The sequence below is a fragment of the Paroedura picta genome, chromosome 2, assembly GCF_049243985.1.
Source record: "Paroedura picta isolate Pp20150507F chromosome 2, Ppicta_v3.0, whole genome shotgun sequence".
NCBI classification, from domain to species: domain Eukaryota; kingdom Metazoa; phylum Chordata; class Lepidosauria; order Squamata; family Gekkonidae; genus Paroedura; species Paroedura picta.
Window position 1 is genome coordinate 72,538,330 of NC_135370.1, and position 27,755 is coordinate 72,566,084.

Consider the following 27,755-nt stretch of genomic DNA (forward strand, 5'->3'; position numbering starts at 1 on the left):
CTCTCCGTGTAATGAACCAGACAGGGCTGTTGTGAGGATAGAGCCTTAAACGGTATTTTAACCTGCTCTGAAGAAGGATGCAATAAAATAGTGCAGCATAACCTATCTAGTCCATACGCTCAGAGAGCTATTTCTGTGACTAATGTTAGTTAAAATAAGCTGTCAGTCTTCCTCACTGCAGACCTCTAGAGCAGTGGTCCCCAACCTTTTTATCACCGGGGACCGGTCAATGCTTGACAGTTTTACTGAAGCCCGGGTGGGGAGTAGTCTTTTGCTGAGGGACGTTGCCGCCACCTCCTGAGCCACTGCTCCACTTGCTTTCCCGCCAGCACCACTGACTTCCCGCCGCCCGCAGTAGCTGCGCAGTGCCACACTGAGGGGGAGCCCCAGCCATGGCGGCTGCTGGAGAGCACCAAGGGTGAGCCAGTGGCAGAGTAGCAGGGCAGCCCCCGAGGCAGCAGCCAGGGTGGAGGACGAGGAGGAGCTGTGGCCCAGTACTGACTGATCAACGGACCAGCACCAGTCCCCAGAGCGGGGGTTGGGGACCACTGCTCTAGAGAACCAGATTAGTGGGAATGTTTTTTGAGGAACCCTACATTAAAGGTTAGTGTCATGGGTTAAAGGCTCATATTCTAATTACTTTCATAAATAGCTGAGTTACCCTATTTGTTTGTTGAATCCCAGGCTGGCATTTCCATTGTTACCACCATCTCTCCATATAACTAAATCACATTCCTGTCAAAAAATATTTTTAGTAATCACATGACATGATGGGGCAGAACTCTACACTCAATGAAATGGTCCCCGAAACAGCTGGGGTGGGAACCTGACAACGTGCCCAACTGTTGATGACTGTGGACAGTGGACTGTGGACCCTACCACCAGGCAATGCCAGGGCTGACAGGAGCTAGCTAGGGGGTATGTCCAAGCATACTTGACAAGAATGTCAGGAGAAACTGGACTTCTGCTTGAATATCAGAACAGCACCAAGAGAGACTGACTGAAGAGACGCCATCTCAGGAATTAGCTTCAGCAGGACATAAATAAACTGTCTGTGCCTGATCAGCTTCTTGCCTCCTGCAGCCAGGCCAATCAGCTTTGCCAGGTGGCTGGATGACAAGTGAGCTCTTGGCTCTGTGCCTTTAAGCAATGCATTGGGAAGGGCTAAGCCGCTGTGTGCTCATCTCCCCCCCCCCCCCTGCCAAGCTCAGCGGCTGCATCAGAGCAACCTCCAGTGCCAACAGCATGAGGTGGTAGTGCAAAGTCAGGGGACCCAGAGCAGGAGCTACCATGTCACCTCAAACGCTGGAGATGTTCTGAAACAGTATGCTCTCATCTCTGGAATTCTCTGCTTCCTGGTAAGAGACTTGGTGCATTTAGAAAAGAGAGTGACTTTTGCTGCAGTGCTCACTGGAAAGACAGAGGGGGAGAAGACAGAACAAGCACTTGAAAAAGGATTGGGAGGGGCAGTAAATGTCTGGGGTGAGAGGTGCTGGGTCACAGGCATGCATGGAAGCTTCACATTTTATTCTGAAAAAGTAGAAGCCTAATTTAAGATGTGCCAGGTTGGGTGAGATTACTCAGTGGTGAGGAGAAGGAACTAGCCATGTGTTCAGAGGGATTTTCTTAAGATTGTTTTACGTGGTGGAACCATATCACAGAATACAGCTGGGACCTACAAAGACAGTAAAAGCCTTGTGAAGGGGAATTATTGATAAACTTGAACTCACAAGCATGTATAGTAGCTAGGTAGCACTGAAGAAGTGAACTCAAGGTATTCACATGGTGATACAAGTTGAGTTCTGTTTCCGTGATATCTGTGTGTGCATGTATTGTGCTCATTGTTCGACAGGGCAGAATAATCTGTAGTCAAGTATAGGAGAGAGAGTTGTTTATATTTGGTGAGGGATCATTGCTCAGTGGTACATCATCTGCTTGGCATGAAGAAGGTCCCAGGTTCAATCCCCTGGATACAACTTCTTAGTATTGCCTTCTAAGACAATGAAGCAAGCCTCAAGGGGAAAATTCAGTTAATTTCTACTAATTTCAAGTGATGGCCACAAGGGATAGGGCAGGAACATGTCTAAGAAAATCTAGTTATATCTGGTTTTCCTCGTCCTGTATTCACTTGTGCAGTCGTGTACACGTGAATCCTCATGTGTGGATAGGCACGTATATTTGTTTGGTTCCTAGGGCAAGAGTCTGAGCCTACATCACTGGAATGTTGTCTCAAAAAAATGACATTTGTTTAGGAAATTGTATTCCGGAGATTTTAAAAAGTGAAACCTGATCTTTAAAAGTTGCATTTTGTTCAGGTGGCTGCTCCTAAGCATCATTAGGCCGTTAGCTCCTTTTGAATATAGGGTGTTCAACAAAAAAGCTAACCAAAAAGGAACAGCTTTAAATGGGGCAGGAGGGGGGAGGTGGAGCAGGAGCTGTGGAAAAATGGAAAAAATGACTGAACTGTCTTTGAAAGGTAAAGAGGGAAAAGCACTCAAGGAACTAAACCACAATCTTTCAAACTTTAAAAAAAGAGATAGGTGATGTTCACATTCTCTGAAGGAAAAAAAGACATGGGAAGGAAGATAAAAATTCCCTTGCATTTTATCTGCAAAGTGTTATATACCGTCTTTCAGATTACAGCTCGATCATGTTTGTTTACTCAGAAATAACCATCCTAGATTTACTTGGGACCACTTTCCAAGTCACGTGGAATCCCTAAGTGAAAGAATCATGGGATTAAAAGTTTTTTAAAAACCCTGTCTACTGCATTGTTCACCCTTTTGAGATGGGTCACTATGATTCCTTCTTTTACAGACAAAGATCTTACTCAGCTGCTCAGAAGCAATTGAACTCAGGTCTCCCTGTTGCAGGATCAAATCTCTGCCTGGAAGGCTGTAGGAAGGGTCAATATATAGCCTACAGAGATTCTCAATCAGCAGAGTGGCATTTTAAGAGAGCCCTTCTGGTAGGGAAACCCGCCTATTAGAGGCTTTGCAAAACTCACCATCAATGCTTAAGAAATCATCTCTCTCTCTCACCTCTTACCCTTCTGCCTTTGGCCATGGCGGGTATGAGGGGGAAAAAGACAACTCTGTTGTTTTACCACAGTGGACCTTATTATCTGCTCAGAGGAGAATACTTCATGTTATGAGAGACTGAAATCCTTGTGATTCTGATGAGCTTTTGATCTTTACAATAATAAAGACAATAAAAACACTAAAACAACCTTCCCACCCACCCCCCAATTAAAATCTAGCAATCAAACCCCATGAATAACCAAGTGGCAGATGGCAGACAAAAACCAAAAACAACCCCCCAGTTCCCATGCCGCCACCCGTATCATGCCATTAATGGCATATGATGGAAAAACAGGCAGTCAGATGTCATAGGGTGGGACCCATAGATCGATCAATCAGTCCCAGGATTCTCCCCCCGGCCTCTCAACCAAAAGAGAGCTCCGTCTTACAGCCCCTGCGGAATATTGATAGTTCTGTCAGGGCCCTCAGCTCTTCCGGGAGCTCGTTCTACCAGGCAGGTCGAGGCCAAACAGACATCGCAGGGGGCCTGGGACAACCAGGAGATTCATACCTGCCCTGCGGGGGGCATAGGCAGACAAGCGGCCTCTCAGATAGGCAGGACTCAGGCCATGTATAGCTCTAAAGGTTAAAACCGATACCTTGAACTTGATCCAGAAACAGATAACCAGTGCAGATGACACAGCACAGGCTGGATGTGGACCCTCCAAGATGTTCTAGCGAGGACCCTCACAGCCGCGTTTTGTACCAGCTGTAATTTCTGGGTCAAGGACAAGGATAGGCCCAAGTAGAGTGAGTGATAGTAGCCTGGAGGTGACTGTTGCATGGATCACTGTGGCCAGGTGGTCCAGGGATAGGTAGGGCGCTAGTAGCCGGGCTTGGCAAAGATGTAAGAATGCCAACAAGACTACAGTCATGACCTGAGCCTCTATTGACAGTGTATAGTAGCTAAGTGGAGGCTGTGTTAAGAGGGTAGTGTGCAATATGTAAGGTATCAGCAGAACTTCAGAAAACCTGCAAGCCATTTGTGGACTTGATGTTTCCTGTGGCCTGAAAAAGATTGGGTCAATTATCTATTCATATCCTTGTTGTCTAGAGTCCTGTTACATGCAGGAATGTACTGGTTTGCCCAGACAACTTTCATATTCAATGCAGTTAGGATGACCAGCTAGAAAGGAAGAGAGGGCTTAAGTATGCACATTTACTCAGCACACAATCTCTGATCAATGGAGATTTTGCTCAGGTGGGGCTAGGCGAAAATCTGCATTACTATGCATGATCTGACTTCTGAATGATGCAATCAATGACAAACTGAAGGTTGTGTTTGTATCATCTGGAAGCTGTGAGGGTTTTTAGAAAAATGTTTGGAAAAAATTAGATGTGTCAACTGCATGATAAATATGGCTTGCCCAAGTCAGTTATGATCTGAGGCAAGCTCAGTGGGAATGGACCCCAGGGTGGTAGTTCTGAATTAATTCCACGCATGTTGATTAAAGGCAGCAGATTATAATCATGTTGATTAAAGGTGCAGATTAAAATCATTTGCTTTCTTCCAGAATGCTTATATACTGATATTTATATGCTTAAATATGACATTGTACAATACACCATAGAGCCTCTTGTGGCGCAGAGTGGTAAGGCAGCCGTCTGAAAGCTTTGCCCATAAGGCTGGGAGTTCAATCCCAGCAGCCGGCTCAAGGTCGACTCAGCCTTCCATCCTTCCGAGGTCGGTAAAATGAGTACCCAGCTTGCTGGGGGGTAAATGGTAATGACTGGGGAAGGCACTGGCAAACCACCCCGTACTGAGTCTGCCATGAAAACTCTAGAGGGCGTCACCCCAAGGGTCAGACATGACTCGGTGCTTGCACAGGGGCTACCTTTACCTTTACCTTTACAATACACCATAATCAGAAACCATCATTTATTCTGGTTCTTTGCTGACTGCTCTTCACAGTTGTATCAAGTGATAACAGTAAGGGAAGAGAGTGATTTATATGATGTCCTAATTCAGAATCATTTACTCATTAATTACTCACCCACTTTCTGGCTAGATCCAGGACCTCCGATAGCTCCAGAGTGGATGGCTTGTTCCAACAGAGGCCAGGAGGTTTTTCCCCCTGTGTTTTCAGGAGAGACTGTGCTATAAATAGTCAGCCAAGCCCCCTACCCTTCTAGAACAAGGGATGTTTAGCGCTTATGTGATAGGCTAGTGGACCCTCTGTTATTTCTGGCATGTGTGGTTTGATGACTGTGACCTCTGAGGCAGTTTTTTTTGGGAGGGGCAGGTGTTCAGGGGATGTGGGTTAAACAAGGGGTCTCAGTTGCTGCCTGTGGGGTTCAGGGATTTCCTCACCACCATCACCACAAAGACTGTACCTCTGTAGATGCAGCGGTGCAGGTTTTCCACTACTGCTTCATCTGTATTCATCATGCCAGTGTAAGGGATCTGGGCTGAATGTCTGATCCAGTTTTGTGTCTGGATCACTGAGCAAGGACATGACAGAGATTAGCAAGGATCAGATTTCTAAGCTCTGTCAACATCTTTAACTTCATGTAAAAGCAGGTCTACTATTTCTCTTATACAAATCCCCCAGTCTCCAGCTGCTGTTAGCACTGACAGAGGATTTCGTTATCATATGGCCTGTGTTGTGTAGCCAGGAGATCTGAGCATTGTCTGGCAGCCAGGCAAGGGACATTCGAAAGTGCTTTGCTATTGTGCTTCTCTGTGTCGTGACCCCTAGTGTTCCCCGGAGGAACTACCACCCAAATCCTTGGAGATCTCCCATCCAAATACTAGCCAGGGTTGGTCCTGCTTAGCTTCCGAGATCTGATGGGATTGGGCTTGCCGGAGTTATTCAGGTGAGACCATTGGCAGCAGAAAAAAGAAAGTTCCCATTCATGTGGGAAGTTCCAGCTAAATAAAATCTGGGAATAGGTAAAGAATGTTAAGCCATTCCTTTTCACATGCATTATGCTGATGAATGAAGCATTTTGCTTTCAGCTTGGATAACCTCCAGTGTCAGAGTCTGGCTAGAATAAGAATGCTGAAGCACAATGAGGTAAGGCAGGGTGAGAGGGCTTAGTTCTCTTTGCTTGCATGCTCCAGTTTTGCTTAAAAATAGGCCTCCCCCCTCCCCCCTTCAGGATCCTAGAAAAGTCCGAGAAACTTACAGACCTGTGTTATCATGTCCGCACTGCAAGTGAGAAAATTTACTGTACTCCAGGAACCTTTTCTCCCATCTGAAATTTGGCAGGTAAGATCCCTTGAGAGAGGAGTGCAATCTATGAAAATTTCAACCCAATTAGATGGCAAAAGGTAAAGTTACAGGCAAAAATGTGTTGAATTGCCTACAAACAGGAATGTCTTCTCCTATTCTGCCTGAAATTTGATAAGTAGGATCCCAGCGGTGAGGTATCATCTCTGAAAATGTGTTTCCCACTGAAGCCTCAGGAAACAAAGAACAGAGTAAAGCACACGAAACAGCAAACAAATAAATGAAACTAATATAATGGTTAAAGAATTTTAAAATTTAAACACAATTTTGGTGCATAGTTCTAAATATAGTCACTGCAAACAGAAAAAGTGAGGGCATTCACAGAGCAAAAGAGTGGACTCAGTGATCCAAAGCCAGTGATGCAGAGAAAACAGAATACTGAGCTCTGGAAACTCTGACATCATATCCATTGTTACTTGGGTTGCCATGTGTAGTGTGAGCATCACAGGAACATATGACATTGCTTGTGATTTCATTGGTGATGACATCCCTCTCCAGCACCTATTTTACTCTGTGATAATTAGTTTATTTTACGTTACAGGATTTATTTTTAGACAGTATACCTTCCCTGCTGTAAGACGACTGTACAGGATCATACTGCTAGCCAGAGGAAAAGTTGAACAGCAACATGATGCCCGGCCCGATACGGCAAGACTATCCTCCTGTTATGTGTCAAGCGGCAGCCTCTGGGTTAACTCCACCTCCTATGGGGTGCTCTCTGCCCCCCTCCCCAGTTGGCAACTCTGAAGGGAAAGAGGCAAAGAAGGAATTTTCAGCAAGCCATTACACAGGCTTTGTGTGGGGCTTTCGGTTGCCACTTCCCACTTCTGAAAGGAGCTGTCTGGCAAAGCTGGCTGCTGTGCTAGTCGTATGCCAATAGAAAATGGTAGTTGTGTTGTGCAAGGACTACAATGTGACTAATGGCATTAAAAAGTCTTGGATTGGGGATGCCAGCCTCTAGGTGGGGTCTGGGAATCCCCTAGAATTATACTACATCTGCAGGGTATAGTTTCCCTGGAGAAAATGAAAGCTTTGGAGGATGGACAGTATGCCACTGTACCCTGCTGAAGTCCCTATCCTCTTTGGGCTCCATCCCCAAACCTCCAGGAATTTCCCAACCTGATCTGGCAACTTCACCTTGGCTTCAGTGCTGAATCATAAAAAGTGGTTCTGTATTGCAGGACGATTACAAAGATGAAAGCAAAAAGAAGGCTAAAGCACTCTTCACAAAATCTCATACTCATATCCACTCATCCTCCTCCCCCTACCTTTCCCTCTCTCTCTTCTTCTTCTTCTCTCTACAGAAGCCCGAGCTTCTTGCCATTCCCAGCATGTTACACCGTATAGCTACCGTAAAGTCAGCTGTTGCTTTCATCCACCACACTACACAGAGAACGCAGGACCCTGGACAAGTCCGGTTCTGATCCTCCCTTTCTCCCCCCCCCCTCTCCTTTGGGAAGTGGTGTTTCAATGGAAAAGAAGAACGTGCTTATGTTTGGATATGTATCTGCTTATGGCAAAGAACTGTGCGCTTTCCACCTTCACAGAGAATACAAGATTGTCTATTCTTGAGGTTACAACCTGTTTTCATTAAATGAAGACCATGGTTTGAGTTGCCCCAGTGCTTTTTTGGGCAAAAAGTCCCATGCTGTATTAGGAGGGAGAAAGGTTAGGGCTTTGGTGAGAGATCACTATGTGTCAGATTTCGGTCCAGAGAAAGAAATGTGCATGCCAATGAGACGTGCCTGCCTCTCTGTGTCTAGTGATATTGTACTGGAATGGGACAGTATGCCAAAGAAGATAGACCAATTCCTGAGGTGCCTGTTTTTGGATATAGGGACTGACTAATGTTTTGTTTACAGCTGGCACTTTGGTAGCTACAGAACTTTGTTTTTACCTTTCCTAGGATAAAACCTCTTATTTTTGTTTGGGAAATTACTCTGTATAACTAGGATGGGGTGGGGGGAGGTCAAGTCCTTCACCGTGTCCTTTTGCATCTTATAAGACTGACTGAGTGCTCTTCTATGCTACTATCTTTACAATGATCATATGCTCTTTTGATAAGGCAAAATGGCTTTCTCTCTACGTTTTTGCAAGCTGGATAACGGAAAGTACTTGTTAAATGGCCCTTGATGGCTCCTCTCAGCTGCAGGAATTTGTGTCACATCCTATTTGACTGGGAAAGGGTTGAAGGAACCAATTTTGTAATTTTGTATTGAGCCGGAAAAGAGATTGCATTTGCCACTGGCTGGCAAGAAGCAATGCTAGGGAGCTGCTATTGCTTTGTGAGGGGGGTTATTTTAGAAACTAGTCTTGCCTATATGTATTCTGGCTTTCTGGCTTCATTATTTTCAAATAAAACAAGTTGCCACAAAAGGCACCATGAGTCTCCAGCACTCCTTTCATATAAGGAACTGCTGTTAAAAGGTTGTCCTGGAACTTCCTACTGCTTCAAAAAGAAAGGAGCTGGAGGCAGTACTCTGCAAAAAGTTCAACCTTTAAAACATGCATAATCTCAAAGACATTCTAGCAGACAAATTATAGTAGCCTGTTTGAGCAAGAACAAAGGAAAGTCTTGTTTCAGAGTGGGAGCCATGTTCGTTTTTAAGCAGCTACAGAATTAAGGGCCTAACTACTTGTAATGCTTTCCCCTGATGTCTGCACAACTACTTGCAAGTTCCTCACTTGGAATTCCCAGGCTTATGGAGATTGATTCAGACTTGGACAATGATAATGCTCCGTATTACTGCTTTATAAATGATTTTTTCTCATTCATCCACTATGGAGCTCAGATCCTTTGAAGCTTCACTATAATCTTGATGTAACCGAGAAAAAACCTAAGGTTCTCCAGAAGATTCTTGAGTACAACAACAGTGATGCCACACTGGCCCAAATTGAAGATTCAGGCAACTATAATATTTTAAAGCTGGCTTATTAATAGAGGATATTCATATACTTTTGAATCATGCACACTTCAGATATTGCATATTCCAGCAAGTGTCATCCCCTTTCTCCCTCTTCTCAAAAGTTCTTTTCCCTCCAAAATCTTTTTTCTTGGGCTACCCATACAGCTACCTATCAGGAACAAAATACCTTTCCCCTAAACTCCAGCAGAGGTCTAGACCCACAGGGTTACACTGTTATTAGTGATCTCACATCCTTAACATAATCTTGGCAATTTATTGGGAGATTTGCAGAAGGCCTCAGAGAGGCACTAAAAGGTTCTTATTGTTTTATCTGTTCAATTCCAGCTCTAAGTTTTGTATCCTGCATTTTGTGTGCCCTCCTGTGCTTCCCTATCACTTTTGTTGAATTAAATCCTACTTGTATTGAAAACTCTACTTGCGAATGATCATAGCTCACTGGAGGATCTGGAAGTCATTTTGGAATTGTGTTTTCCTTTATTTTGCCTCCTGCTTATTTCACTCCTTAATTTCCCTCCTTGCCCAAGTCACAAAGACAGCACAATTAATGTGTCCCTGTTTATAGAATTTTGACTCAAGTCTCACCACATTATTACAGGGGCAATAAACTACCAGCAGTCTGTTGAATGCTGCAGTTTAGGAAACTACATTTCACTTCAAAATTATGGTATGAGTAGTATTTTGAGTGAAACTATTGAACTTTCATCTTTCTGTGTACTGTCTGCTCCAACTGGCAGCAGCTCTCTGATATGTCCGGTAGGGCCCTTTCTCAGCTGTGGTGTCTGAAATGCTTTAACCTGGAAATGCCAAGGACTGAACCTGGAATCTTCCACATGCACTATATTGATTTTACAAATGAGTTGATGATATATGGGAGGGAGAAGGTAGAGCTCTGTCTAAACTGAGAAAACATTTATTTGAGTGGGCTCTTTAATAAAATGTGTTAAGAATCCCAGATTTATATGATTGAAAGACCCAAGTGCTCCTCAACTTTTTTTCAGTCGCATCTTCTCTTTCTTGTAGGTAACAGCTGTGCCAACTCAGGGAATAAAGAACCATGGCTTCACTTCTCTACAGCGCCCGTGAGTATTTCCTCAAACCTCCAACATACCAGCCACAGAAGAAATAGGCTAGGAAAAAGTGTTCCGCTAGAAGCAAGGCTGTGCTATACAGAAATGTAAAGTAGCCTGGCAGGAATAGCAAATTTCAGCCTGTTATAGTAAAGACAAATATTTTAGCTCTGTATTCTCTGGATGTGTGAGTATTGAGCACCAACATTTAGCATCCAATAATTTTGTGATAGCATTAAAGTTTTGACAATATCAATGTTTGACAGTATGTGGCTATTTCACATGTTCTTGGTTAGTAAAATTAGTATAAACTTCATATCAATCTGAAAATATCTCCCTTAGAAAATCCAAACAATACAGCACTGTTGTTTAGTTTGGATTCTGAAATGTATCCAATTTGGAAGTCAGATTTTGAAATCAAAATAATTTTATTTCAATCTCAAGAAAATTAATCCCCCCTAAATTAAATTTCCACATGGCAACCAATGTTTTGATTTATCAGCATGATAAGTTATTATATCGTGTCATCTTTCACCCAAAGGATCAGACCTACATTCATATCTGGAAGACGATTAGAAATAAAATGGGATTTTGACTTTCATTCAGTATAGTTCTACGAATGATTAAATCCCATAAATCCCATACTTGGGGGTTATGAATAATAACTCCCTCTCGATTACCTCTTGTGATCCCTCAGTATAAGTATGGGCCTCTGTCTTGCTGATATCGGGGTGCTAAACAAAGGTATATATGATTGACTCAGGATGAACAAACGTTTATGTTGGCCTTCAAATAAGAAGTGCCTGCCCTTCTCTCACCTGATCAGGGCTTCATCTGGATGACAATCTTGAACAGATGCAACAAGAGACAATGATGCGTAAGGTCAAGTCCAAGAACTGGAAGAAGCAGCGGTATTTCAAACTGCAGGATGACTGTATGACTATTTGGTACAAATCCAAGAAGGCGGGAAATGCCAAGTCTGCCTGTGAGTTTGGTTCCCTGCTTGGTCTTGTTGACAAGGATAGTTTTTCATGCAACAATGCCTTTGTGTTTTACATACAAGCAAATGTACAGTATGCTATAGTAGGAACATTTTCACATGTGTAAAAATTGTGCAAATCACATAAACTTCCATGTGAAGATCTGCCACAATCTCGATTACCTCTTTTTCTGGAGCAAAATGTTATTTAGTTTGATATAAAATCTTGGGCTGCGAGAGATGTGAAAGCGTGTTCCACAGCTCCCTAAAAGTACTGGGGTAAACATGTTTTTCTCCAAGGAAAGTTGGGGGAGCCTTAAAAATAGTCCTATGAAATATGTTCTACTAGGGGCAAAGCCCGTTGTATCCAAGAATACAGAGGGCGCTAGAGCTTGGCAGTGGGAAGAGGAAGGGGAGGAGTTGTCCAGTCTGTAAGGGCATGGGGTTGAATGTGTGTGTTGTGTGGGAGATTGTGGTGGCATGGTGGCAAATGTGGAGATATGGGTGTCAAGAACCTGTGGTTTGTAATGTTCGTTGAGTGTGGGAGAGCACTGACCTTTGGGAATTGTGGCATAGTGGTTACAGATGAACTTTCCAGAGCCGTGTCTTCAGATATGTGAAGGGAAAATCAGACTGGAGACTGTTCTTAGGGGAAGATTACATAGCAACCAATTCCTCCCAGTTCTGCATCATTTCCCTTCTTGTGTGAATTAGGCCACAGACACCGAAATGTCCCACTGCCCTAATACACATGGGGTAGTCACAGTACACAGGTGTCCATCCTGTTCCTTCTGTCTTCATTTTTCACTGTTGATAAAATGATTTGTGCCCACATGCTTCTTTCATGGTTGCTCCTTAGAAGAAGAACTGGATTTTGTACCCTGTTTTTTACTACCCAAATGAGTCTCAAAGTAGTTTACAAACACCTTTTCCCCTTGTCTCTCTACAATAGACAACTTGTGAGGGATGTGGGGCTGTGAGAGGTCTGAAAGAACTGGGAATGGGTCACAGTGACCTAGCAGGCCTCAGGTGTCTCAAAACATTTTCCAATCATCTTCCCTTCCTCTCTCTATAGCACACTCCCCATGAGAGAGGTGTAGTAGAGAGCCTCACATGGAAGCTGGCAACCCTAAGAGGAAGTCTCTCTGTGCACAGCAGTCTTGACCTTAGTAAGGTTTTTTATACTGTTTTTTATTTGCCAGGCCAAGGTTGAAAAAGTCAAATCAGTTCCCATGTCTCTCCAGCCATTTACTTGTTCACTATTTACAGTTTCAGGCTGTAAATATTTAGATTTTCCTGCACTTTCCAGACTCACAGGACTGATGCTGGTCTGTCTGTCTGCACCCCAGAATACAAACAGTTGCTGGTAATGACTGGCCATAGCCCAGGAGGGACATACCTGCACCACTCTCTCCCAACTGCAGGGAAAATGTGGCTCCTTTGAAGGCTGGACTCCGAAGCATTGTACGATTTTGAAGTCCCACCTCCAAACCTTGAGGAATATTTCAAACCCAGGGGTTACCAACCTCCAGGTGGGGCCTGGAGAGCTCCTGGAATTACAGCTCATCTGCAGAGTATAAAGATCAGCTCCCCAAGCAGAAAGGGCTACTTTGAACAGGGTTGTGGTAGAGAAAAAACATTTAAGGCCTCCCACACAGGTTGTTGTTGTATTGAAAGACTTGAGACCTACAGCACAGGGTTGTTGTGCAGATGAAACAGGAGACAAAAGAACCTCTGCAACAGCATCCAGTTTGGTTTACAGAATAACCCTGTGCAGTGGCCTCAAATCTGCAGAGAGTTGCAAAGAAGAAATACACATGGCTTGGCTGTGCCAAACCCCTGGCCAAAGCAGTATTTTAAGTGAGAAGGGACTTTTCTGTGGCCTCCCTGTCAGCCAACTGTTTGGCAGAAAGGGAAATGCCTCCCTCCCCTCAGTCAGGGGCTGTTAGAGGTTCCTTCGCAACAGGCCTGAAGGGAGGGGGGAGGGAGCGCACTCTCCAGCCTCCTGCCAGCTCTGTCAGGGTTCTGAGGCAAAATTACAGTTGGATATGACAGTTAGGACAGCCTAGGAGCAAAAAGGGCAGGCACAGCCTGTCCAAGCCTCCGTTCTCATCCCCCTTGGCAGCCCTACTGACCTCCTCCCCCTGCAGTGATCAGGGGCAGACTGGCAGCGATGTCTCCAGATTGCCCCTGGGTGGGCGGGTCCTGTCAGAACTTTGGCTTCATGCCCATCCAACTGGCTGGAACTCTGGACTGTCCCGGTGAGGGCCCAATTGGAAGGCATTTCGCACCTTCCGATTGGGCCCTCACCCAGACTGGCCCCGCCCACTCTCCGCCTGCTTAGGCCTTAGCTTTTTATGTTTATATAGCGATAGCTGTATAAAGATTTTGGAATGAAATGTTTTTTTGCTACAAAGTTTTATTTATTCAAAATAAATAGTTGTTATATAATAAAATCATAGTTGGTAAGGGCCATATAATTTACTCCATTAGATAATGATAATTTTTATATGTACTGTGCACACATTTTCAAGGATGTTTGTTTAAATGTGAATAATTTTGGCTATAAGCGGCTTTAATGTGACATTTTTAAAGAGTTTGGTTTTAAAATTTGCTTGGTTGTCCATATCCCAGTTTCAGTGAGTGATGTGGAGACTGTGCGTGAGGGACACCAATCAGAGATACTTCAGAGTCTAGCTGAGGAATTCCCACCTGAGTGCTGTTTCACCATCGTCTTCCATGGGCGTCGTAGCAACCTGGACCTAATTGCTGGCTCACCTGAAGAAGCTCAGTGTTGGATTCAAGGCCTGAGACGCCTTGTAGAAGTGGTCACAAACATGGATCAGAAGGAAAAGATAGATCAATATCCTTTCACTTTATTCACTCTCTATTTCAGTTCCCATTCTACAAAAAATGGAAAGGTGAGTTTGGAAGTTCAGCTCCACTTTGGTCCAAATGTTAAAGATATGTTAAAGATAGTTCCTACATTAAGACATGTCACAGCATCTTTATATCAGCTGCACTGTTGTCCCTCCTTACATTTTCCCCTCACTCTCCAGACCTTCATTTATCCCTATATACAGGATTCTACTCCACAACTTCCCTTTCCCATTAATTGTTTCTATTTTGGCCCCTTATAACACTCTGTTTTCCACAGCCATATCTTCCCTGATTTTTTCCATTTATGCTGTCATTCCATTCTACATCTATAGTGTCTGCTGTCCATTTCACAAACGGTACCTTTTAAGCAACATCAAATGGTTGATATGGATTCTGAATAAATTATAGCAGCCTTTCTCAAATTTTTTTACGATTGAGAAACCCCTGAAACATTCTTCAAACTTCAAGAAACCCCAGAAGCAGCGTAATCATGCAGAATACAGTTGGAAAGCATAGCTGTGTACACGTTCACCTGGGGCCCCTCCTGGGGCAGGTCAACATGACTATATATGGCCATATCAACCAGTGAATGTTCAACACATTGATATATTTATATATATATTTAACTCCTTCCCATTCAGGAAACCCAGGGCTGCCAAGAAACCCCAGGGTTTCATGAAACACTGATTGAGAAAGCCTGGATTATAGATATGCTGTTGTAAGAACAACACAGCAGGTATTTCTGTGCTTAACTATAAAATATTTATCAACAAAGGACCCCTGCCTACTAGATCTAGGCCATCTTAGAATATGTAAATAAACAATTATCTATGACCTGACTTGAGGTGGTGTTCCTCCTGAATATATCTTTTGGAACTGTAGCAAAATTGAAAGCAGGCTATGCCAGCACAATCCCCTTCTTCTAAAACTGCTTCAAATCTGTCACAAAGGAACTGATAAGTTTGCAACAAGACACAAGAGGAAGACCTGCCTTTTCCAAGCAACGGACAAGTTGTTTGAAGGGGGCATCTTCTGTAAAGCTGTGCCGTTTGAATGAAGGGCTTCTGCAAATTCAATTTATGCAACAAACCAATACACTGATGTGTCCTAAGGAATCAGCAACATACACTGGTCCCTATGGTAGCTTGACTTGGAAACACCAGGTTGTGGTGTAACACTGGAGGGGCTTCTGTAGTTGTGTTAGCTGCAGACAGACATTCTGAATATGATGAGAGTCAACTGAACATTATTTTGCTGCATTCCAGTTCTTTTGTGTTCACTGACATTGTAACCATGCTGAGAATATCTGTCTTTATCCTTCTCCCTTTCTGCACTTTAGGTAGGCTGGACGTGGCTCTAAAATTTGTGAGAAACAAAGTTCAAAGAAAGCTTGGGGTTTCTTCTTGAGGTGAACCATCTGGAGCATTTTAAGGGAAACCAGAAGAACAACTTTTCAGAGAGCTTTCCCACATCCCTAAATAGGCCTATTGGTACTTATGATCCTAGAACTTCCTTTTCTCTGTTTCTAAAAGGTGTTCTATGCCAGCTGAACTGAAGAGATTTCTGCTCAGCTTCAAAGAATCTGTTTTCCTTAACTTACATTTTGGGCTGCACATGGATCTGTGACTGGTTCCAGAAAGCTGACAAGGATAAGGATGGACGCATGAACTTCAAGGAAGTGCAGCACTTGCTCAGGATGATGAATGTGGAGATGAACGAAGATCACGCTTTCCGGCTCTTTCAGGTGGAGTTTTGTACAGGGATGGGCGAGATGCTGGAAGTGGACGACCCAGCGGCATCCATATTCATTTTCTTATTGTAGCAACATCCTGATACTTTCCAAGACACAGCGCTAATTCTCAAACTCTGCTTTCTTCCCAGAATAGTTGCATCAGACATCATGCTAGACTGCTATTAATCTGAGATTTGGCACAGATTTGTGTTACGTTTATATGTTCCCCTTGCTTCTCCCATTTCTTTTTATGTACTGAATTTAGTCCAAAACCTCCTGGTTTGATGAAACTCCAGTTTGCTGTGACTTCTAACTGAAGGTACCTCAGTGAACTAGAGTTTGTTTATTCTTCACAAATCAGGATTCCAAACAGATTACACTGAGGCCCATTCCGCACAAGGATCAATGTGGCAAATTGCTTACAGAAAGAAATAATGGAATTTAAAATACTGGAATTCGGTGTAACGCATACCTGCCTTTGTAGTGGAATCCAGTTGCGTTTCAATCATTTCCCACAGGTTTCCGGTCTCGCCAAAAATCGCTAGAAAGGAAGCAATTTTTTCCGTGCTTTGTCCCGCCACTGGTCATCAATCAAATGAGCAGCCAATGGGCAGTTGTTACCATGCTCCGGAAAAGCCCCTTTCCCTTTAAGAACAGGTTAAAAAAAAAGAAAAACACACATTGCAACAAATATGCCTTGATTCCTTGCTTCCTTGCTTCCTCCTAATGTAGAGACCCATCTAGCTGGCAGCTGGCGTGTGAGCTGCCGATTCATCATTGCCACGCTCCCCCAAGTGAACCCCCCCTGTGCACGGGCGCGATTTTCGACCGAAAATAAAGGGAATTTGCAAAAGGGGCTGTGTTGTGCTTGGGGACTTAGGGGAGCTTTAAAGCACTTCTGTGGGGGGATTGTAGCAGGAGAAGTCTCGCTGGGTGAATGAAGGCTCATGGGCTCGTTGCTCTCCGCTCGCTCTGAGAAAATAAAATGGCGATCGCTTTGCCGGAAGTTCAGAGGAGAGAGCCAGGGGGAGGGACTTTGCTGAAACTGCAACAATGGTAACGCACAGAACTTTTTCGAAACTGTTGCAGATTGTTTGCAAGAGTGTAGCACTTTCCAGAGGGTGAATCCACTTTTGGGGATTTCCCTGGAAGCGCTACAACGAAGCGCTTTTCGCGGGTCTGTTTCAGGAGTGTGGCAGATTGTGTGCGACATCGTGCATAACTGCAAATTAGTAGCATTTACAATTTGCCACACTCCTGCTACATTTAACTTGTGCGGAATGGGCCTGAGATTTAGAATTGTGGTGTTTGTGGTATAAATAAACTGAAGAGTACTGATGTGCCTATATTTAGATCCCATGATGAACTGGAGCATCACCAAACCAGGAAGTCTTAAAATCAAGCTCCACAGTTGAACACAGAAGGGAGCTGAGAGCCATAAATGGAATGTACAAACATGGCAGCAAGCTGTACTTATTCCCCAGCCCAGTTTAATTAGTCATGTCTGTTTATCTAAGCCTGGCCATTTCCCACCTATCTAACTATGGCCTCTATCCACCTGAATGTTTTACTTGTTCATATTCAATTACTTAGACGAGGGGTAGTCAAACTGCGGCCCTCCAGATGTCCATGGACTACAATTCCCAGAAGCCCCTGCCAGCAAATGCTGGCAGGGGCTTCTGGGAATTGTAGTCCATGGACATCTGGAGGGCCGCAGTTTGACTACCCCTGACTTAGTCCCTTGGGGGCTTTAGGCCAATGAATTATACCTACTTAAATGCCAAAGAATTTGATTCTACCCCTTTTCCCACCACATAGGACAATTGTAGATCATTTCAGGGCATAATTAATTGGGATTTGCTATCAATTAAATCTATACTATGCTTAATTTCTACCTTTTATAAATGCAAAACTTAAAAAAATGAAATGCTGCAAATACAAATCTAACTTGTGAAAATGACCTTACTGATCTATCCAGATGAGAGAGCAGAGAACACAGTTGCATGCAACAAATACCCCTGCCTGAAGGGTGGGTAGAAGAAACAAAACCAAATCCTTGTGTGGTATCTCCAGCACTCCAATGGATTGTACTCTTACCAACATTTACAATAGGCAGCCAGGGATCCAGAATCCTCTCAGTGGAAAAAATGTTGGAGTCAAGTGTTCAATCCACCATGCACTCTTTCAGGTAGCCTTGACATATCATTAGATCATTCTTGGTAAGAATCTACTTCATCACAGCTTGGGCTACCCACCTCAATCAACCTGAAGGCAGAATGACACATTACACAGCAAACCTCCTTATAAATTTTTAATTTAAAAAATATGCAGTGCCTGGGCTGCAATTTAAAAGAGAAACCTGGGTATGACAGCAAAGGAACTATTTAACCTTTTAAACTATTTAACCCTCTTATTCTTTTTTCTTGCTGAAAATTGCTACTCCCTAGTTGCTTTACTCTGAGGAGTATTTCTAGAATATATCTAATTCCTTAGTAGGACAAAAAGCAATATGAGGCTTAGGAATGGAAATAGCCAGCTTGAAAATTATACAAGAACAAAAAGGCTAAATGGAACACACAAGTCTAGCTGATCTTCCCCTTAAGTTGCTGCACCAGCACTCACATTGGGTGTCACTCAAGTCAGCACAAAGGATTGTGTAACAAGCTGCACTACTCTGAGCAGATATGATTTCACCTTCTGCTCTCTCATTACGTGGGACTAACACAGCAATTCCTAGCAATTGAACGGGTCTGGCTGTATTCAGATAGAATGACAATGGACTCCTTGTTTTCCTTCCCTTAATTTCATTCTGCTTTGCAGAAGCCCATGAGTTTGTTGTGTTTCTCATGCTACATGCTCTGGTCATCAAACCACAACTAATCATCATGTCCTTCTCAAAGATCCACTTCATTAAAAAAAAACTTTTCTTGCCAACTATATATTCACTCCCTGCCCTTTTCCCTTCCACCTCCTCTAACACCTCTGTTGTTTTGGTTTAAAGGGAAAGGGAAAGGTATCCCCTGTGCAAGCACCGAGTCATGTCTGACCCTTGGAGTGATGCCCTCTAGCGTTTTCATGGCAGACTCAATACGGGGTGGTTTGCCAGTGCCTTCCCCAGTCATTACCGTTTACCCACCAGCAAGCTGGGTACTGTTTTGGTTTAATACTGATTAAATGGGGAAGGACCACATCTATTAAGGCACAGCCCATGGTGGTACTGTTGTAATAGTATCCAGTTTCAAAGAGACACTGTCAGTAGCACTAGATCCCTGACATCACTCACTTGATTTCCTCTGCTCTCCTTGTATAAGGACCCCAATAGTGAGACCCCTCCATTCCTTGCAGATGGCTGACAAATCCAAGTCAGGGACACTGGAAGGGGAGGAGTTTGTACTGTTCTACAAAGCACTAACTCAGCGAGATGAAGTTCTCAAGATCTTCCAGGAATACTCCGAGGATGGCAAGAAGCTGACACTGCTGGAGTTTGTGGACTTCTTGGAGCAGGAGCAGATGGAGAACAATGGCATTGAGGAGCTGGCCATGGAGTTGATTGACAGATTTGAGCCATCTGAGACAGGTGGGGGGGGGGAGAACTGTTGCGTTCACAGACTGGACAAGCATCGAGGGCTAGTACAGGTTGTCCCTGGAATCCTAAAAGGGCATCACTAGCCCTTTGCTCAATGTAACTCTGACAGTGCAATCCTTAGCTAGAGAGTGTTTGTTTATTTAAAATATTTATAGCCCACTTTATTTGCTTAGATTCAACATACTATTCTAAGCCTTAAACTCAAGAGTTTGACTCAAGACTCACCATACATTGGCTTCATTCAATTTGAAAGGCTGAGATTCTGCTTAAGATTGTACTGTAAGCCTTCCAGCTATTCACGGTGGAAGAAAATGTATGGGTGATTCCCTCCCCATGTTTTTCTTCTATAAATGTGTCTACTTACAGTGCCACAAGATTTCTGTTTGTGTTAGTCTCATTAGATCCCTAAAAGTATTATCATTATGTTTATCATAATGTTATAGATTTCCATAGAAACTGCTACCCTGCCTGTTTTTTCCTAGTTACACAAACAATCCTGTTTTCTTGGAAGTGTTCTGTCCAGTTTTCTGCACATTGTTGCTTGAAGAACCATCTTTCTTGATTTTTTTTCTCTCTCTCCACTGGCCTTCTTTTCCTGCAGCGAAGGCTCGCCACGTCCTGAGCATAGATGGATTCCTCATGTACCTCTGCTCGCCAGATGGCTCCATCTTCAACCCTGAGCATACAAAGGTCTTCCAGGACATGTCGCAGTCCCTCTGCCATTACTTTATCTCCTCCTCCCACAACACCTATCTGATGGAAGACCAACTGCGAGGGCAGAGCAGCATTGAGGGATATATCAGGTATCACCATTAAAGGGCAGTTGGCAATACAAATCTACAATTACATATTTCCCTCCGACAGCAGAACCAAATGCAATTTCTTTCCTCAAAACCTTTTGCTCATGTTCACTTCGTACCACGTGGCAGGGACTCCAGCATTTCAGAGTGGCCAATCACAGGAAGATTCAAATGGTAGAATTTCTGGAAACTGAGTGGAACCATCTCCCTGAATGTTTGATTTCTAGAGCCCAGATAATTTTACTAGATCTTTGTCTTGGTCTACCTCCATGATAATTGGTCACTGTCCTTTCCTGTCCATATGTAAACTTTCTCTCAATAGACTGTGCAACAAAGCACCTTTTGGATTCCTCGTCTTGCTTTGCTCTTGCTAATTTCTCCTCTGATGCTGGTTCTGCCAGCTCCTCTTTAGTTCCTTAGCCCTGACAACTGTGTTCCCTGATTCTGTCTGTCCGCACATCCCTTATCTGCCTAACTTTAGGAAATAACTACAGTTGTCTACCTCCTTCCACAATTTTGCTATTTACCCCAGTCATATAATTGAACCTTACCATTTCATTGAAAAGCCCGGCCCTGTCAAGATCTCTTCTCACATCCTCAAAGTCCTTGCAAGGAGGTACATAACCCCTTCCTATGGCACAACACAGAATTGTCTAAAATACTGCCCAAGTGAAGGGACATTTATACAGCATTCAGTGCACATTCAGACCATGCAATCCAGAAACATCTGCAATTTCACGCTAATTCAGTCTCCTGCATTTTCCCACTAGTTTGCCCTGCACTTGTAAGACCATAACTAGGCAAGATGCATGCAGGACAGGGATAGCACTCAGAATTCTACCTCCTTCAGAACAGAGCCTCCTGTAGCAGCTGTGTAATGTTGAGAAATTCAACAGATGTTGCTTTTCTTTCATGGATATAAAGTAATAAAAATGTTTCAGTTGCTTTTCTCACCTTCATGCTAGGGTTAAAGGCACAAAGTCGGGGGGGGGGGTGACCACTGATCATTCTATGAGAGTATAATCAAAGTACTGATGTTTGCTTCAGACTTTTAGGGTGAAGACAAATTTAATATATGCATATAGGAGAGTGGGGCGGAGTTGTAAGCAGCTTTGCCATATTCATGAAAAAAACAGTTCTGCGACTTTCAAGCAGATGCTTTTGTATGTTCCTCTGAATTGCTGTTTATAACTAGAAAAGTGGGATTTAGAATTTTTAAATAAATGAAAATCTGGTTGTACAGGGTTCTGATAGACTAGATGATGCCACATAAAATCTGCAATACTTGGTATAATTATTTACTCCATTTATAGCCTTACTGCAACGTAAGGCAGATAACAAAGATAAATTGTGCAATAAAAGTATACAACAAGCAATAAAACAGATTACAGAAATAGAAAACAGTGCAAATAAAAGTACCTAATGTTTTCATGGACTTTAATACTACAACCTATTCTATTTATTAAAAATACTTTTCATTTTACTTTTCATTTTCCATTTTAAATGGATGTTTTTAAAATGGATGTTTTCCATTTTAAATTGATGTTGCAAATAAACAAATAAAGGGATGAAATTAGATGCTATTTTTACTAAAAAAAAACCAGGAAATTCTAAAATACCATTTGAAACACAGGAAAGGAGCAAGACTGATGGCTGACTTCGCATTTGACTTGTTGTCATCTATGGTTGCCAAAGCTGTAGAACAGCTGGACTCATCCTATAGCTGAAGGACCAACTGGCTCTGCCTTAGCCAACAGTTAATTGCCCTTTTCTTAAGTCTCTGGCAGGCAAACTGGGATAAGCTACCAGATGCAGTGAGTGCTGCTTTTCAGGTGAACAAGAGTGACATAAGGCCAGGGACTTTACCTTCAAACAATTTATCAGCGAGTGTACATGTTACAAACGAGCAGCTGAAAGTATTTCCCGTATATTGGGGAGGCAGTAAGGATTCATGAATTATTGTCTCCCTCCTGCAGGGCTCTGAAGCGTGGCTGCCGTTGCCTAGAAGTGGATTGTTGGGATGGATCCAACGGGGAGCCCATTGTCTACCATGGCCATACTTTCACTTCCAAGATTCCCTTCCGGGAAGTAGTGTCAACGGTTGAGAAATATGCCTTCCAGGTAGATTGGACTCTTCTGTCACCAGGGACAAGTAGCTTTCATCTGCCAGAGGGGAGGGATCAGAAGGATAGAATGGCAGAGGATGGATTAAAGGAAAACTGTATGGCGTCAAAAGGGAGAAGGTGTTTATGGTCAAAAGGAAAGATGGACAGGTGACTCTTGACAGTCCCATTACTGGAATGAGGTCTGCTGTGTTGCAGGGGGAGGGGATTTTGAAATAGAGGGTTTCCATCATTTGTATATCCCAGGGGTGGGATATTTTTAGCCTGAGGGCTGCCATCTGGATCACTGTCTGCTTCTGAGGGCTCATAGTTGTGTGCCCATTCTTCTTGTTTTTAGCACCAACAGTCCCATGTCACTACTGGCATGAAATTTGCTTTTCATATGGTGCTCCAGTATGGCTCAACAGCCCCCATGTCCATAAACTTGATGACCAACTCAATACAACAGTGAGAACCATCCATGGATGTATTATTTATTTTTGTATTTATATGCTGCCCTCCCCTGAGGCTGTTTACATAAAACATAGAAAACAGTACATGAAACTTAGTTTCTCATAACAACAATAATATTAACATTAAAACTAGAACAGAGGTTAGCAGACGATAACAATGTGAACAGGTCCAGAGCAGAAGACATGCATGGATTTTGGGGAAGGAGGGAACAGGGGCCCTGTAGATGTTGCTGGTCACTCGGTCTCAACCAAATGCCTGGTGAAAGAGCTCCCTTTTGCAGGCCCTGTGGAACTGTTTTCTCACTCCGGCATAATGGCTATCCACATTATGCTACATCATTCCCCCACATTGTTAAACACAAGATGCTCTTCCTTATGAACATAGAAAGGTAACTGAAAACAGCCTATCCACAAAGAAAAGGCAGATGGGGGCCTATCTAGACTAAGCTCCTGACACCCAGCAATAAGATCTGCACAAATCTTGCAATCACAAAATTTTGATTTAGGAAATTAATGGTTGCAAACATGGATATAATCATTTCCACCTGATAGCCATAACTGAATAAACACAGGCCTGCAGGATGTGACTTACCACATATGAATGAACTATCTTTGGCAGTTGTGCAGGCCTGTTTAAATGGGGCAGAATATCAGGACCCAAATGCAATTTTCAAGGAGAATAAAATTTAGTTCTACCAAATTTTTAAGGCCTATGAGAATTTTCCATTGATGAAGCTCCTTCACTGTAATTTATCCATCCCTAGCATACTCAGGGGCTTTCCGCACTCCTTCAAAATCGCACAATGGTTGCCAATTGAAATCACTACAGTTTTGCCATTATGCACAACGTTGTTGACAATCTGCCACACACCTGAAACCGATCCGCAAAAAGCGCTTCCTTGTAGCGCTTTCAGGGAAATACCCAAAAGTGGATTCACCCTCTGGAAAGCGCTACACTCCTGCAACCAATCTGCAACACTAGCGGGAAAGTTCTGTGCGTTACCATTGTTGTGGTTTCTACAAAGTCCCTCCCCCTGGCTCTCTCCTCTGATCTTCCGGTGAAGCGATCGCCATTTTTTTTTCTCCGAGCAAGCGGAGATCAACGCACCGGCAAGCCTTCGTTTACCCAGTGAGGCTTCCCCGGCTGCAGTCCCTCCCCAGAGCTCTTTACAGTCACTAAGCACAAACAACAGAGAAGCCTGTTTGCTGATGTATTTTCCCTTTATTTTTTACACTGTTTTCGGCCGAAAATCGGGCTCGTGAGGGGGGGGGATTTTTTTTTCACTCAGGGGGAGCGTGGCAACGATGAAACGACAGCTCAAACACACCTGCAATCTGGATGGGTCTCTTCGTTGCAACGAATCAACACAGATGCGTGGCAACGGGTGTGTTTTTTTTTTTAAAAAAAACCTTCCTTAAAGGGAAAGGGGCTGTTTGGGAGCATGCTAACGGCCGCCCATTGGCTGCTTGACGGCCAGGGGCGGGACGAGCTTGGCAATAGCGCTTCCTTTCTAGCGATTTTTGCCGAGACCGGAACCCTGTGGGAAACGATACAAAACGCAACTGGATTCCACTACAAAGTCAGGTATGCATAACGACGAATTGCACTATTTTAAATGGCAATTTTTCGTTCAGCAAACAATTTGCTACAAGGATCCCGGTTCGGAAAGCCCCTCAGTAATGTATGATGGCCTAAGGGGTCCTCTGGTTCAGTGATGTGTGTTTTTGAGTATGCCAATCCCATTTACAAAAGGCATATTTTAAAAAACAATATGGTAAACAGGCCAAGGTGGACTTTTTAAAAAGATGACATTACCTAAAAATTACCTAAAAGATGACATTTTCCCTAAATGTCTGTAATGCCGGATTGAAACACAGTTTTCTCAAGAAGTGCTTCCAGATATGGGGAACCACAAGGAAAAAAAGCTTTGCCTGTACATTCTCATGGATTTAATTGCACGGCTTAATGGATTATGGAGGAAATGCTTAAGAACATAAGAAGAGACCTGCTGGATCAGACCAATAGTCCATGTTGTCTAGCATCCTGACTCACATAATGGCCAATCAGTTCCTCAGGACAGCTAACAACAAAGGCAGAGAGGCTGAGGCCTTCCTCTGATGTTGCCTGCTGGTTCTGGGGTTCAGAGGCTTAGTATCTCTGAATGTGGAGGGTTCCCCTCAGTCAGCATGGCTGGTAGCCATTGATAAACTTATCCTCTCAAACCCTCTTTTAAAGCTGTTTATTCCTGTGGCTATCACAACATCCTCTGGCAGCCAATTCCACATTTCAATCACTCTCTGTGCAAAGTAGTATTTCTTTTTGTCTTTCTTGAATCTACTGCCCATCAGCTCCACTGGATACCTCCGAGTTCAGTGTTTGGGGAGAGGTTTAAAAACTTTCCTTTGCCAACTCTGCCCACCCCATGAATAAATTTTATAAAACCCCTTAATCATCTCTTTTCTAAATGGAAAAGTTCCAGACTCTTCATCCTTTCCCCATCAATATATCATGGACTAGTAGGCTAATAGGCAACGGACACTAGCCAGTGGCCTGGTGTGGGTATCCCAGGGGAACTTCATACCCACAAACATGCATGTCATCACAAACTGCTCATCTCCAGACTATAAAGATCAGCTCTTTAGGGAGAAATGGCTGCCTTGGAGGACAGACTGTGGGGCATTGAATTATTTTGAAGCCTCACTCACCCCCTGGCAGCACGGCATCTTGTGCTCCCCAGCTTGTCCCAGCACACAGGTGACTTCCTGGGGCTCATCTTTCTGTCATAGGTGAACGACTGACCAGAAATGAGCAAAGCCAGGGGAAATTACAATCTACTCTGGCCTGCCAGTCAAAGCACCCTGAATTGGGGGGGGGGGGTTCACCCCACCTACGCCCTTTACCCCACTAGGCACCCCAGGGGACTTTCTGCAGCCTACATCCCAAGACCAGCCTTTGGCTCATGACCGCTCAGGCCTCATGGTGAGCCAGCCGCCCTCATGGTTGGGGTCTTTGTACTTCTCTTTTTCCCCCGGGGTCTGAGCGATGTGGCAACAGCAATTCCAAGGGGTGGCCAGGCTACCTCTCAGTGAGGCATGGTAGCTGGCGGCCACAAGGGCATTTTGGCTTCTTAGGGAAGTGGTTGCCAGTGCTGCTGACCAGCCAGTCTCCTTTGGTGCTGCCTCTGGAGATGTGGCTATCTGCAAGGCCAGCCTCAGGGGCCAGGCCTTGTGTGGGCAGCCCTGCAAAGGTAGGTTGCCTGGGGAGAGCGGCACAGTCGCATAGCCTTCTGTTGCAACATGTTTCCACCAACAGGAAAAAGGCAGTTTGGGTGCATCAGTTGTTGCCGGGCATATCCTTCAGACTGCCTTTTTCCTATTTGGCGGAACATCCCCTCACTCTGGGCCAATTGCCTCCAGTTTTAAGGAGTGTGTCGTTGGGACCACAAATGGCATTTTATTATAGGAAAAGATGTAATAGCAATGTACTGTCCCTCTGGAATGTTCTTCAGTTCTCAGTGGCCTTTGGAGTATTGTCTTCTTTCTGTCCATATGCTCTGTGTTCACCTTTCAGACTAACATTTCTTCAATCACCTTCTTGCGGGCTTGGTCTTACAGGTTTCAGATTACCCCATCATCCTATCAATTGAGAACCACTGCAGCATAGAGCAGCAGGATGTCATGGCACAGATTCTGAAAAGCATTCTAGGAGAGCAGCTCCTCATCACCACCATTGATGGGCGAGTCCCTGTGCAGTTGCCTTCACCTGAGGTAGGGATACAGCATGGTGGATGGATTTCTCTCACACTAACCTTCAGCAGCTAAATCACAATTACAACAGGAGAGAAACCCAACTCAACTAGTTTAGTATGCCCTGACGTCCTTTATCAACCTGAACCTTTGGCTGTTGAAGTCAAAGATTAGGACAATGAGGAGAGCTTGTATTAAGACAAGTAAAATATTGGAGTGGGTTCAAAAGTCGTTTTTGTGAGAATTGGTTTTTTAAAAGAATGTTTGATAGGAACTTTTGGGAGACGATATGGAAAATGATAGGGCTGGTTTACACTTGGTCAATAGCCAGATTTTTTTTTTTGGCAGAAGGGTAATTTTTCTTTGTAAGGGGACAGTTTAGTGTGGTGAAGAACATGTGTTTATACAGAACCATCATACTTATAATTCAAAATAAGTGTGAGAAGTACAAGAGATTGCTGAATCACATGTAGCAATGGAAGCACCAAGAGTTACAGCAGCTTCAAGTGTTCTGTATATTTTAGGAATGCATTTTATAGGAAATGAACACAGCAAGAACATTTTATAGTTTTCTTTCAAGTGTGGATTTGTTGGTGTTAAAATGTTCCTTTTTATGAGATCTGCTTCAAGTGCAAAGTTACCATCTCCTAAACTACTAGTTATCATCTACTACTACCATCATCATCTACTCATTGTAAGAGAGGCTTTACTGCTTTTACTTCTAAAAAGGAGTGTGAACTGGGGCTGGGGCTGGTCTACAAGGTAAGCTGCTGCTCTGAAATCTCCCACCTCTGCCAGTAACAACAATGTTGTTTGGTGAGGGAACAGGACAAATGTTGAGTGGGGTGCTGCCCACTATCTGCCTACTCCATTCTCTTGTGCTAGAGATGTCAATGTAGTAGAGAGATGTACTGGGGATAGCCAAAGAGTTTGGTAAATAATTTTGTGGTGAAAAATGGAGAACATACAAACTTATGAACAGCCCTGCTCAATCAGACCAGTGGTCCACCTGCTTTAGCATCCTATATCACACAGTGGCGAACCAATTGTACTGGAGGGTCAACAACCGGGCATAGAAACCAAGGCCTTCCCTGTTGTTTCCTCATGGCACTGGTATTCGGATGTACACTGCCTCTAAATGTGAAGGCT

The 27,755-nt window shown here is 43.7% G+C and overlaps 1 protein-coding gene across 4 annotated transcripts in view; it reads left to right on the top strand.

Moving 5' to 3' along the window:
• Positions 1–1,205: 1,205 nt before the first annotated feature.
• Positions 1,206–27,755, top strand: part of PLCD4 (phospholipase C delta 4) — a 37,934-nt gene continuing 11,384 nt past the window's right edge. For 3 of the 4 annotated variants that reach the window (XR_013228185.1, XR_013228186.1, XM_077320690.1), the window contains exons 1-9: positions 1,206–1,358; positions 10,261–10,319; positions 11,134–11,292; positions 13,921–14,149; positions 15,781–15,910; positions 19,244–19,475; positions 20,086–20,287; positions 22,261–22,405; positions 26,475–26,627. Coding sequence is in view for 2 of the 4 variants with exons in the window: in XM_077320690.1 (XP_077176805.1) it covers positions 10,295–10,319; positions 11,134–11,292; positions 13,921–14,149; positions 15,781–15,910; positions 19,244–19,475; positions 20,086–20,287; positions 22,261–22,405; positions 26,475–26,627 (1,275 nt within the window). In the remaining 2 variants the exon portion in view is untranslated. Of the gene's footprint in view, positions 1,359–6,753; positions 6,962–10,260; positions 10,320–11,133; positions 11,293–13,920; positions 14,150–15,780; positions 15,911–19,243; positions 19,476–20,085; positions 20,288–22,260; positions 22,406–26,474; positions 26,628–27,755 lie in introns of those variants that run through there. The other variant, XM_077320691.1, reaches the window with a different exon arrangement.